A 13,002-nucleotide genomic window follows, 5' to 3' on the forward strand; every position below is an offset into this window, starting at 1 on the left:
GCTTTTAAAGCTATCACACATCCACCTACCTGTTGAGAACAGTTGAAAAATACAACTGGATTGGCTACAGTCTGAAGGGAGAGCTGTGAAAGGAATAGCAAGTGAAATAATTTCTACAGGCGATGCTTAAAGCAGCAGCCAGTGGAGAAGCAGATGACATGCATACTCTGGTTCTTTAGTGCCTGCTCTGAGGAAATGGTCTGACACCCTCAGCAGAGCAGAGCTGCTTAACTGCCTTCACTGACAAGACTTGAAAGATAAAAATTAGATAACAATTTCTATATTACAGCAATTGCAATAATGTTTGTCTCCTAATTGCCTCTCAAGTGAAATAAAACAAAACAACATCATGCAGTGAGGGATTTTTGTCATAAGCATAACTTACATGTTAAAGGACTCCAGTGGTTGCCCCCCTTATGAAAAATAGAACATTAAATATCATGGCCTGGACAGTTCTGATGTACCTACAAGTGTGGTATCAAATGAGATGGCACCACACCATCTGTGTGCATCAGATGCATACATGAAAACTATTTCAGCATGTTAAATCATGTGTATGAACATCATTTCCACCATGGAGTCTCTTCACACTGTGTTGGTATGATCAGTCCCCTTGGCTGCAACATCCAGAGCAGGGGCAGGGAGTGGAAGGAAGGGGTGAGACACAGAACAGGGGTGAGACACAGAACAGAATTGGAAGGCTTCTTGCTCAGGAAAGTCTAGTTCTGGGTTGTGATTTTTTCCCCCCACTCTCAGAACAAAATGTGAAGCTACAGATCCTCCAGGAAAATACAATAAAATGCAAAAATATTCTTGGAACAAAAATGTTCCACTTCCAAAATGTCAAAATGATGTTTTGACACTACTGAAAGCTGTAGTTTCAGTTAAATAGAATTTAATGTTAGAATGTGACACGCTTTTATGAAGAGTTTTGATTTTGACAAAGTGGGATTTTCCAGCATCGAAGCCATCTGATAAACTCTAACCAGCTCTGATTACTGATATATTACAGCAAGGGGAGGGGGCTTAAGTGAAAAGATTAAAAAAGGAAGAAATTGAAAAAGGAAGAGAGATTAACTAAGTTTGTAATTTTGAGGAATGAAAAATCTGTTTGAGAGCTCTCTGAAGAAGATATTACTAATACAGCAAGATTTTTACACATTTTGGGATTGTAAGAGCGAAAAATTAACTGTACAGGTTTGCTGTTGATGGAAAGTCACCTCTGCCCCAACCAGACGACCTACCAAAGAGATTTCCATTCTTTACACCACAGACACAAAGATGTGGATGAGTGTTGTGTTATAAGCATTGGCACATTTAGGGTTCCCTATATCACCTCACTCAATGACATATATGACTTTTCATTTAATATAGTTGTTCAGCTATTCCTATTTAGTGTTACAGCATGCAGACAGGATTTGCTGAAAGCTGGTCAGTCCTGTAAAGATCCAGTCCTGCAAATTTATGACAAGTTTTTTTAAATTAGGAGAGTAGCCCCAGGAGTTTAGTGAAAGTATTGTAGGATATGGTTTCTCCTATTTTTAAGGATTTCCAGGAGTAGGCCCTTGAATGGGTGTCTTTTTGTAGGAGTTCTAGTCTAGCAACATGCATCAAGTTGAATTTTATTTCATGAGGTATTTTTGGTAACATTCTTTTCTACATAAACAGGGTCAAACAATCTTGCACATTATCAGGACCCTGTTTCTCAATTCAGTTGAGATAACTAGCTCTAAAATCACCTGCATGACTTGCAAACACTTGCTACCTCTCCCTGCCATGCACTAGGGGTTTGAACTATATGGATGTGTCCCTTCATAGCCATTTGGATGAAAATGGATGAAAACAGGGAAATGCACATTCCACAGATTACTTCCTCAGCCTGAGGCCTGTTTTGTCCCCCTCAGTTACATGGATTATCAATAAGCACCTTCTAGATTTGTGTAAGAGGCAGAAGTGAATTTTTAATTCACTCGAGACGGCAAGTCCAGCACACCCGTCTGTACTGAGAGCCACAGCGCAGTCAGGAGCCAACCCTACGGCGTTTGTCCTGAGCCTGTGCAAAGCGCAGAGACGTGCCCAGGTCCTTGTGAGGAACGATCCCGCCCGGCTTCCTCGTTTTCGAGAGATGCAAACAAAACCAAGCGCAGAAATGCAGATTTTGCTTGGAGCGCCTGCGGCGGCTCGGGAGCGGAGCTGACAGCTGTGCGCGCCAGACACGGCGGGAGCATCACCCCTCCTCGGTGCGACGGGAAACATCCTGCCAGAAACACTCGCTGCTCCGGGCTCTGCCTGAATTCATCATCTGTGAGCGGCGACGGGCGCATCCTGCTGGGAGCCGGCCTTTCCCTGGCCGTATTTATGGACGTGTTCGATGGGAGAGCCGCGATGGTCAAAGCGCATCGGGCTGAGAGCACCGCGGCATCCGAGCTGCAGCCGCAAGTCTGCTAGGGCTGCTCCCTCTAGCGGGAAAGCACTCAGCTGGGGAAAATTCTTCCCCTCCCTCTTTTTAAAAATCATTATTTCTTCTTATTACTGTTGTTATTTTCTTTGTTATTTTTGTTTGGGTTTTTTTTTTTTTTTTTTTTTTTTTTTGTTTATTTGTTTAAGTGAGTAATTCAAGTTTCCCGGGCAGTGCAAGACACGGGGCAGTTTCCATCAGACAAAGGCTGCGCTTTTCCAGCCCCTGAGCATGGGCAGCGGAGCTGGTGCCCAGGCAATGCACAACAGCGATCACTCCTCCGAGGCGGACCCGTGGCAAGTGAGGGACTCGGTTTATCTTCTAGCAGTCCTATGCATATGCTGTAGCTGAGTTTGGTTTGGATTTCCCTCTTGTGGTTACAAAAATAGGACTTACTATAATCATAATAATATTAATGATACAAAATAATTATTGTAATTATATACCTCTTGGCAAATTATTAACACAAAGCAGCCCAAAAGATCCCGTTGGATTAAAAAAAGGTGTCGACGCACAAATGTTAAAAAAGACAAAGTCTTTGATAAAAAAGAAGGAAAAGCAATCTGCAAATGAATGCATTTCTGTAAGGCAAGGTGTTACCTTTAGTCTTCCGTTTAGATTTAGCTCAGATTCTGTTGTTCAAGAAATTATTAGAATTTGGCTTGCTTGAGCTTATCAATGTGGTAACACAGTTTCAGCGCCGGTCCCAATTTCAGCCCCAGGTATTTCATGATCATGTCGCTTTTCAGCAGTAACAAAGCATTGCCATCAATTTCCTGGTTTCAAAAGAGAGGAAGAGAATCAAAATGTGTTAACCCCCCCCCCCCCCTTTAAGTGCTGTGTCCTGACACATTAAACAAGGTGAATTAGAAACAGCATGTCATTTAGGGTAGAGCTACCTGAAATGTCATGCATTTCAAAATTTAATTTAAAAAATTGAAATCTGAGGTGTGATAGAAGGAAGCTGTAAAAGAAGGTTTAATTAAATACTACCTTTTATTCTTCAAGGAACTTCAAGATTAGTTTAGGTTTTCAATTTCTTTTGCAATTAAAAGGAGAATTTTTAAAAAATCAGAGTTGCTTTAGTGCAATTCTGAGAAAAGCCGGTCAGCCTTGAGAGAAAGGTATGAGTGATGGAGAGAAGGATGTAGCCACATTAAACTGCTAATAGAACACCCCTGGACCTCAGTTTCAGCTTTGTCCCTAGTTGTCTGGGTGCTTCACATATCTCCAGTACACTTATACCCAGCGAAGCAAGTATATGGTATATGTGTGTGTATACATTTATATGTTTCTTTTTCTCAAATTGAAGACAGTAATAACTCATTTATTTAATTACATTTATTATTAAATTTGCTGAATTTTAATTTAACCCTCATGTAATTGCCACCAAGCTCAGCTGTTCATCCCAGAACTGTTGGCTTGAAAATCTTATGAAATTATGAGGAACTACTGCAAAGAGAAGCAGACTCTTCTTTACTATGGGCTTAGAACACAGAAGCTTTCAGCTGTACTATCCTTCTTTGGACCCAAGGCTTGTCTGGTTTTTCCTGATTGTATTGTGGATTGGCCAAAAAATACTACCCATTCCCACAGCTTTCAGCACATTTACTCACTTGGAGCGTCAGAGCTAAAACATCCCAAGTGCTATGTGCATACACATACACAGATACACACACACCAGTACTTCTGCACTGTGTTCTGTGGTTTTGATGGTCAGATCTTTCCACTGTGATCTATTGCCTACTCATTAAGCAACCCTATGGATCCTAATTTGCCCTGATCATTATTATTCCATTCACTAGGTGATTTATCTGTTGAGCAGTTAAGGTCACTTTCTGATTAACTCAATCAATTAATGCTCCTCATTTTGCAACCCCCACTCTATTCGTAATAGAAACTCTCCACCTCCCTGCTCTCCTTGCCATTATTTTAAGGAAGCTAATGTAAAGTAAGAGTAAGTGTTACATATAATTACTATTTGCATAAGAAATAAAATAAGAACTCCTTTAACTGTGGTGCCATAGGGTAAAAACACTGTCAAGGGTCAGGTTTGGAGGCAGCTGTTTCTAAATGTTGAGTTCAGCATTTTATTATTTCCATTATTATTACTGTATAGGGGTCAAGATTAAACTCCATGACAATAGTATGCCAGAGGGAGTATTCATATCCAATTAAATATCCCAGATTAGCCATTTCCCTGTGCAGATTCTTGGCTTGACTACTTTACAGTATTACTGTGTCAGCCCTTTTAAAAATAATTTTAAGAAAGAAGACTTTGATAATGTGGTTCCCAAATGTACATTAGCCCCAGCAGAAGATCTTGAACCAGGTCTGTAACTGGTGACATTCAGTGCCATCAGGGCCACCTGTCCCCTCCTCCTGTTTTCCCTTCCCCCTATCTTTCTACCAAGTCTTTCCTGTGGATGGAGTCTCCACGGGATCTCACACAGTGCTGCTAGAAGGTCCCTGGCCAGGGCAGTGGCTCCCCTCTGTGAGACCCAAAGCCCTGTCAGCGATGAGCCCAGCTGTCCTTGGCACACAGGCGTGCTGAGGGAGCAGGGAACAGCCGAGGGGAGCTGCTAGGAAGCTCCTCAGTCTCTGGTGGACACTCTCAGGAGCTGCCTGTGACAGAGCTCCTCGGGTGTCTTGGCAAGAAGCCTTTGGGGCAGTGGAGAATTTGGGCTGCAGGCTGCAAGAGCTGACTGAGCACTGAGGCACACCCAAATGCCTGGTAGAACAGCAGGAGAGCACACTGCCCACGTTCAGGATACATCCTCCAGCTGTTTTCTCCCTGCTGGCCCCAACAGCCTCCTTCTCCCAGCTCAGATGAGCTGATTGCCAAAGCAACTATTTCGGGTGATAGCTGGGCCTTGTCAATGACAGTAAGTGCTTCTAAGTAAATTATGCACCTGCTCCACAGAAAGATTGAACATACAGGAAGATATGGCTGAGGTTAATGGACTAATCACTTGTCTCTCACCCCTGGGGTCTTTGTGCTAATCCAGATGAGGTTTGAAGGCTGAAAAATTGCAGGGCTATATATAACTCAAAGGCGTAATTGAATTGAGTTGTGTGGCAATCACACCCAGGTTCTCACACCTATGGCATATTTTACAAGAAAACCAATGATAAGTAGAGCCCATGGGTGCTGGGTGTGCAACAAAGGATGACAGGGACAGTCTTTAGTGGCAATTTGGCTTGATCTCTCTGGTCTCAGAGCAGCTGCAGTATCATGGTATTCTCCAGTGCAGCTGGCCCAGGACTGCCTGCAGGGTTCCCAGGCCCTGCTGCTGCATAAAAGCATACTTTGCTACAAATGGAAACTAGACCAAATTAGTGCTTTAGCACTCTCCATTTTTACAAGACAAACTTTAAAAGTGGGGGTTTTTTTGGTGGGGGGAATATACCTGTATGCCTCAGACCATGACAATTCTTGTCCCTTTGCATGAAGATTTTCTCTTGATGCACAGTCCCTTCTGATATTGTCAGAAACTCATACCAAGTTCCTTCAAACCTGAGGGTGGCCCGTTTATCTGCCTGGTTGCCCATGTGACCAATAAAGGCCATGGTTTCATTATCAGCTTAGAAGGCAGAAGACAGGACAAGGAGGCCAGAACCTGACCTGAACTTGCAGGTTTGGCCCTACACCACTGTGCCTGCTGTTCTCATCCCACAGACCTGCCTGCAGAATGGCAGATGGCCTCAATACCTTCCTAGGGTGAGCAGACACCAAGGCCTGTGTTCATTTCCATCTGCTCCTCAGCCAGCCCCTCTCCTGGATCTGGAAAGCCTGAAGGCAGAGTGTAGCTGGAAGTCCATTTACCTCCACAGCTCCACTTGTCTCTGCTGGCACAGGGGCAAGCAGTGATCAGGGACACTTGCTGTGTTTGCAGCGCTGGGAATGCTGCTCAGGACTCAGGGCTGGGGAGCAATTCTTATTTAGACCTATGTCCAGGCATTTACTTGAAAACTTATGACCTCCAGCTGAACATAAACTAGCCACTTTTAGAGTAGAATGTATTTTGCATAGCCAGACTGAATTGATTAAGGAGAGATGGAGAAGGCAAAAAATGCTAATAGATACATTGGTGTCAATTCCATATATAGCAGCAGAACAAGAAATTCCAGATCAGACAAGTTTACAATCTTCCCCTTTACTAATTAAGGATAATATAATTTCCATCACTGGAGGTTATCCTCACAAAAACAACTATCATATCTTCTGGAGAGTCAGCAGTGCTGTTAAATTTGGTTATGTAGTTACATAACACTGAGAGGAAAAAGATTAAAATATTGGCTCTTTGTGTTTCTCCTGCTAAATATCTAGAGACACGTAAAAAATGCTCTTCAGAGAATAATAAAATACATCCTGTGAAAAAATTGTCATTGAAACAAGGCTTTTTTTTTGTGCCAATATGACAACGAAAAATGAGCACCCAGATCTTCAGTGCTTTCTCTTAAGCTTGTCAGAGAAACAATTTATGCTGCAGTATCTGGGAACAAACAGTGAGCATTTTCTAAAGACACTGTTACGGTTTCCCCATTGAAATATAAATGAATTGAGTAGTATAACATAGCACAAAATAGAGTGGAGTGGAGTGGAGTGGAGTGGAATGGAATGGAATAGAATAGAATAGAATAGAATAGAATAGAATAGAATAGAATAGAATAGAATAGAATAGAATAGAATAGAATAGAATAGAATAGAATAGAATAGAATAGAATAGAATAGAACAGAACTATTTCAGTTGGAAGGGACCTACAATGATCTAGTCCAACTGCCAGAGCAAAGGCAGTGACCAAATCACACTTGTTATTAGGGTCACTTTCCAAAGGCCTCTTAAACACTGACAAGCTTGGGGCACTGTCCACCTTTTCACAAAGCCCATCCTGGTGTTTAACCACCATCTCAAAGGATAAGTGACATTTCTTTAGCCTAAACCATCCAGAGGTGTTGAACTCCTTGGCAGGCCCTGCATTCAACCTGGTTGAGCAAGCCCAAGGCTGCTGAAGGGCTGTGTGTGACATATGCTGGCTGTCTCTTGTGACTTAAATTAACTAGAGGTGATAAGGGTAGGCTTCTACATACGTGTTTTCTGAAGAGCTCCACGTGAGGGCCTAGAGCTTGAGGGTCTGCATCCTTCACAAACCAAACCACATCATCCACCGTCCAGGTCAAAGGATTCTTGCTTGATGGCCGAGCTGCATCTTGTCGTTCAGGTGAAGGACTTGAGGCTGTTGGTACAAAAAAAGCCCACAACAGTGCATTAGAATGGCATGCAGAGGTTTCCTTGTTTGTGACTGTGACTGTGACTGTGACTGTGACTGTGACTGTGACTGTGACTGTGCAGGGCTTTGGCAGCCTCACTGCAGCACTGGACATTGGATCTGTGAGTGCAAGTATTGCCTGAGATGGCAGCATTGGGAAAAAAGGGGACTTGCAAAAGTTTCCAATCTGACTGCTTACTGGAAGACATTATCCCAGCTGGTCAATTGTGTTAAAAAACACAAAATCCTTTGGTCCCTGCTGGGGAAGGAAAAATGTGCCACCTGCCAGGCTCTTAAACCAAGCTGTCCCTGCTGTCTGATCTGCAGCAGCAGGGATCTTGGCTCAAGAAGACCCTCACACCTGGAGAGAAAGTTCTCCAGCACTGAACAAAAGAGTTTGCCATTGAATGTGAGGGCTAGAGGATAAAATCAGGATTTAGCAAATAGGGCTTTTTAATTTACATTCAGATATTCATACCTGTTTTAGAGCTTAGCAGAAGGTTTTAAGTCCCTACCTTCCTAATCTTAGTCTCTCACAAAGCTGACGGTCCCCAGTGAATGCCAATTTGGAAAGGTACTAAAACATGTGAAGATGAACATTGAACATGTGATTTTAATGGTATAACCCCTCGATGATTTAAGGTGACTTCAGCATGCTGTAGCTTTAAATCAAGTGAATAAAGGCACATTGGAATGAAAGTGCATTTATGTTTTTATTCTTAGTCTCAGCAGAATTATAAATCTCAATCTCTACCTGAATATAATTTGTACCCCCATTTATGCTGCTTCTTTACAACAAGAACTGTATTATGCTACATTACAGGAAAGCTGTTTCCATTTGTTTATATCCACACCAAGCAAACTTTACATTAGCAGGCTGCAGTGCAAAGATGCATTAAATGTTACTTTCTCACATCTGCTCATTTCTTTCTGTCAAGGCCCAGTTTTTAATGAGAGAAGTGAAAATGCAAAGCAAGTATACACTACAGAATATCAGAAATCAAACACAAGAACATGTGTAGAGGGTGATCACAGATATCTAAACTAGAGCCTGGAAATGCCCCAAGTAGCCAAGAAGCAATCAGAACTGCTGAGGAGAGAAGGGGTGAGCTCTCCAGAGAAGTACTGAACTCATAAAGAGGGGATGAGATGTGTGAGAATCCCTATGCATGACTCAAAACACGATCCTAATGCACGTGAGTAAATGTGCTGGATGGGTTTGGGGGTTATGCAGATTGTCAACTCCATTGAGTTCAGTAGAGCTCTGGTGATTTATATTAGCTGAGACTCTGCCCATATACATACAGTAATGGGTTTATGTGCATATTTGTCCTTTGTTCCTTGCCACCATGCTCATCTTACAGTATAATGTAACGAGGTGTATTTGCCGTTACTCAAAAGGAACTCCAGAAAGCAGCAGTGCTATGAATGTGCAAATCTGGCCGATGGCTTTCATAATGAGATGAGATGTAAATATCATGATAATTGCACTCTCATTTGCTAAGTCACTGTTCTGGATACAAAGGACAAGGAACAGCCGCAGGTCCTTTTAATTAGACAGTGAGGACCGGTGTTTGTATGGACTCAGGTGACCCTGGGCTCTGCTCACAGAATAAATGCAATGCACAACAGTACAGACACCATCTGGAGCCTTTGGCACAAAACAATGAAGACAGAGAGTGCAAAACGAACAGGGCAATCTTGGCCAACCCCTGGATCATCAGTAACATTGAGGAATTCTGTTAGGGACAAGTGAGAGAACTGAGACTTGTCTTGGAGGCAGAGGGTCTGTCAATGGTTTGGATGAGAGCTGATGTCCTACACAACCTCAAACCAAAGGTCAGAAAAAGACCAGGCTTTTGCAAATAGCCAGAAAATAGAAGCAGGAGAGAATGGTTTGGCTGTGACCAAAAGACTGCAGAAGTTTCTCTGCTACTGCCATAACACAGTCAGGGGAGACGTGCCACTACCGAGGAGCATGTTTTTTCCCTTAAATTTGTATAAAATGTAAGGAAAGCCCAGAGGACTTAGCCTGAGATTCACATTGGGAACAGAAAGGGCAGCCTGCAGCCCGCTGACTCCTGCCTGCAACCTGCCCAGGAAAGGGCAAAGGGGAGCAGAGAACCCCAAGTACAGCTGGGAGCCCTCATAGGTATTGGAAGTATCTGTAATAAAAGGAAGGGGGTTGAGAAGAAAAGGTTGAAATGACAGGAGGAATCTATTCACTCCTTTGCAATCTAGCAATCAATAGCATAAATGTGATTTCTGAAAGACAAATATATAAATGACCTTTCTAAAGAGACTGCATGGCTAGAATTCTTCCAGACCCTAGAAGGTGAAGATAACCCTTTCAAATGCCTGATGGATAGTATAATAGAATAATATATAAACAAGAATTATTTGTCAATACTAATTATTCAAATACTTTTTTTTGGTCTTTATTGACCTAATTCTTATCAAGTTTTGGATTCTTTCCTGCTTTTTCATTAATTAAGGTGTGTTAATTTACTCATCGAAAGGAGCTGCTTTTAAATGTTATTAATAAAACTGAGATACCCTCAGTTTGCAGCAAAGTATCAGGTTTTAGCTGATGAGTGTGGAAACAATCTGTTTTTCCATACATTTAATAATTTATTTTGTTGATTAATTTATTCGGCTTTTTAACACCGTAGTTTACTCATCTGAGTATAATTTCTCAATTCACAAAAGAAAATAGATCATTTCATGTCTACACAAAGGCATGGGGTTTCTTTCAATAGCATCACTTTGGTGAAAGATTATATTAAGCACAGAAGTGTTTGATGGCAGCAGGGCAAGTACTATACATTTTTTTCATATCTGCAGGTATTCACACTTAACCTAAGAATTAGATAAATGAGGAAGTCTCATGTCTCCTGGGTATCCTATGCCATCCTGTCATCAGAATTAATCAAATGATAATGAATACTCAGATTACAAAGAGATGGGAGTGCTTGCGACCAATAATTATTTTTAGAGATCATAATCTAGGTCAAATCCAATTTCCTGTTTTTGACAGGTGGCAAAAATTTGTCAAATTAATGGAATGGGATATGGAGATTTAGGTAATCAGAGGGAAGCACTTTCCCCTCCTGCCTCAAATGATGTTGGAGAAGGACAGTGAAGAGGTTCCTCTGCAGGGGAATGTCTCCAGGCATCCCAGTCAAGACCATTGTCCACACAGAAACAGCTGGAATCACCAGGACAGTGGCAGAAGATGACTGAAGCTGAGGAAAAGAGGTGGCCTGGTTCAGTCTGAGTTTTCACCCCACACTTTCCTCTGCCACTCATCTTTAACCCCTGCACCTTCCTGAGAAGGAGAATGGAGACAGAGCCAACAGCTAAATGGCTACAGAGGCATGACAAGGAAATAAAATGCTAAAATGGAGTTAAACCTGCAAAAGAAGGAAAGCCAAATAACAGACTCCCTAAATATGTTCTTGGCAAACAAACAGAGCCCAGAGGGAGTACAGTCATTGATAGATAAGAGTGGAAAGGGAGTGACAGATGAACTTTAATATTGCTGCAGGCCTAAATGATTTCTTTGCCTCAGGGGAAGGGGGTGGGAATGAAATTTTAAAAGGTTCTCTCTGATTGCACTGGAGCAGATAATAAGGAGCAGCAGATCTACTGAAACTAAGCAGAAGTAGCAGACCCTCAAAGGTGCAGAGAAATGGGAATTATTTTAAAAAACAAGTCACTCCCCAGTATAAACAAGGAAAGGAGGAAGGCTTTAAGATATTTTTCTAAAAATCTAGGGCACAACAAGCAGGAGAAGAAGAGATGCACCAGACAAGCAGGCGCCTGGGAGAACAAAATTCTGGGATGTTTGGGGTGGGGCAGGGTGTTGGCAGGCCATGATCAGCAGAGAGCTCTGCAAGGAACATCAGGCTCAGCACATCTGTTTGCACTGGCTGGACACGTCACAGGAGAGTCGCTGTCCCACTGGCAGCATGGCACGCATGGGATGGGATGGGATGGGATGGGATGGGATGGGATGGGATGGGATGGGATGGGATGGGATGGGATGGGATGGGATGGGATGGGATGGGATGGGATGGGATGGGATGGGATGGGATGGGACGGAGCATGACAGGTGCTCCTCTGCCCACTGCAGGAGCAGCCCAGCATGAAAACATCAAATGTTTATCAGGGCTTTTCTTGCTTTGCCTCTCCTTTGCACGGGAAAAAAAAAAGGCAGCTCGCTGGAAGCACTGAAACATTCAGACTGAAATGTCCTCAAAAATTAGCAGGCAGGCTGTGTTTGCTGAATACAGTGCTGAGGCTCACAATGCCTTCAGCAGCGCCTTTGCCTTGGGGAGGTGCTGGAGCTGCCCCCCATGAGCTGCTCGCAGCATTATTCTGGGAAATGAGAAATTTCAACCCCCATGCCCACAAATGTTTTCAGAAAATATATGTATTAATAAGCAGGACTGCCTCTTCAACAAAGACCCTCAGGTGATAATAATTAACTGCTAATACTGGATAATAAAATCTCCATAAAAATAACAAGCTACAGGGCAAGGTTAAGGTTATTATATTGTGGTTGAACACACAATTCTTCATACTTGGGATAAAGGCTTTGTCTGTTATGTAAGCAGGCTTGGAAAGGTTTATGATGTCCTTGACTATTCCTTCCCTAATTTAAAAGCTTCAATTTGGCAAATGATGACAGGAAAGTGCATGTTTATCTCTTTGCAGCCCCAACTGGCTTTCTGAAATGAGATTTTTTTGCATCTTTTTCTTTTTTTTCAGAATTTTTTAGCATAATCAAGGAGAATTAGGCATCAAGCTTCCGATCGCATTAATGAGAGCTTTGAGGTTTAATCTCATCCATTCCGCTTGAAAGACATGTTCTGCTATGCACTGAGATATGTTTTATGATTATGGCTTTTTCCATGATATTTGCCCACCGTGATAAATAAGGCAAGCTATTTTTCAAAAGTAGCCATAAATAAACAGGATTGGTTTGAGTTTTCAGAGACAAATTCTTCCTCTTTTTAATGAGCCCATCTCTGCCTCATAAGTATACAAACTGAAGAGGATAAGAACAGAGACTGACATGCACCACTTACTCATCTTTGCTTACTTATGATTCAGCAACATATAAATTATGCCTAGAAAGAAGAAAAACACATGCACAGATTCCAAAGACCTTTGCAAGAGAGAATTTGTGAAGACAGTATTAAAACTCCAGTGTGGCTGCCCTAGGGCAATTGCAGAAATGTGTGTTTTAAAAGGCTGGGATTGCCAGT

General features: G+C 42.3%; 1 protein-coding gene across 1 annotated transcript in view; it reads right to left on the bottom strand.

The window, feature by feature from the left end:
• Positions 1 to 3,104: 3,104 nt before the first annotated feature.
• The window catches only part of SCML4 (Scm polycomb group protein like 4), a gene marked incomplete at its 5' end in the record, with an annotated part of 42,255 nt that continues 32,357 nt past the window's right edge, over positions 3,105 to 13,002 (bottom strand). Inside the window, 2 exons of the mRNA XM_079298917.1 lie at positions 3,105 to 3,234; positions 7,551 to 7,696. Of these exons, the coding sequence (XP_079155043.1) occupies positions 3,109 to 3,234; positions 7,551 to 7,696 (272 nt within the window). The 3' untranslated portion in view covers positions 3,105 to 3,108. The remainder of the gene's footprint in view (positions 3,235 to 7,550; positions 7,697 to 13,002) is intronic.

The sequence above is a fragment of the Erithacus rubecula genome (assembly GCF_903797595.1).
Source record: "Erithacus rubecula genome assembly, chromosome: 2".
Lineage (NCBI taxonomy): Eukaryota > Metazoa > Chordata > Aves > Passeriformes > Muscicapidae > Erithacus > Erithacus rubecula.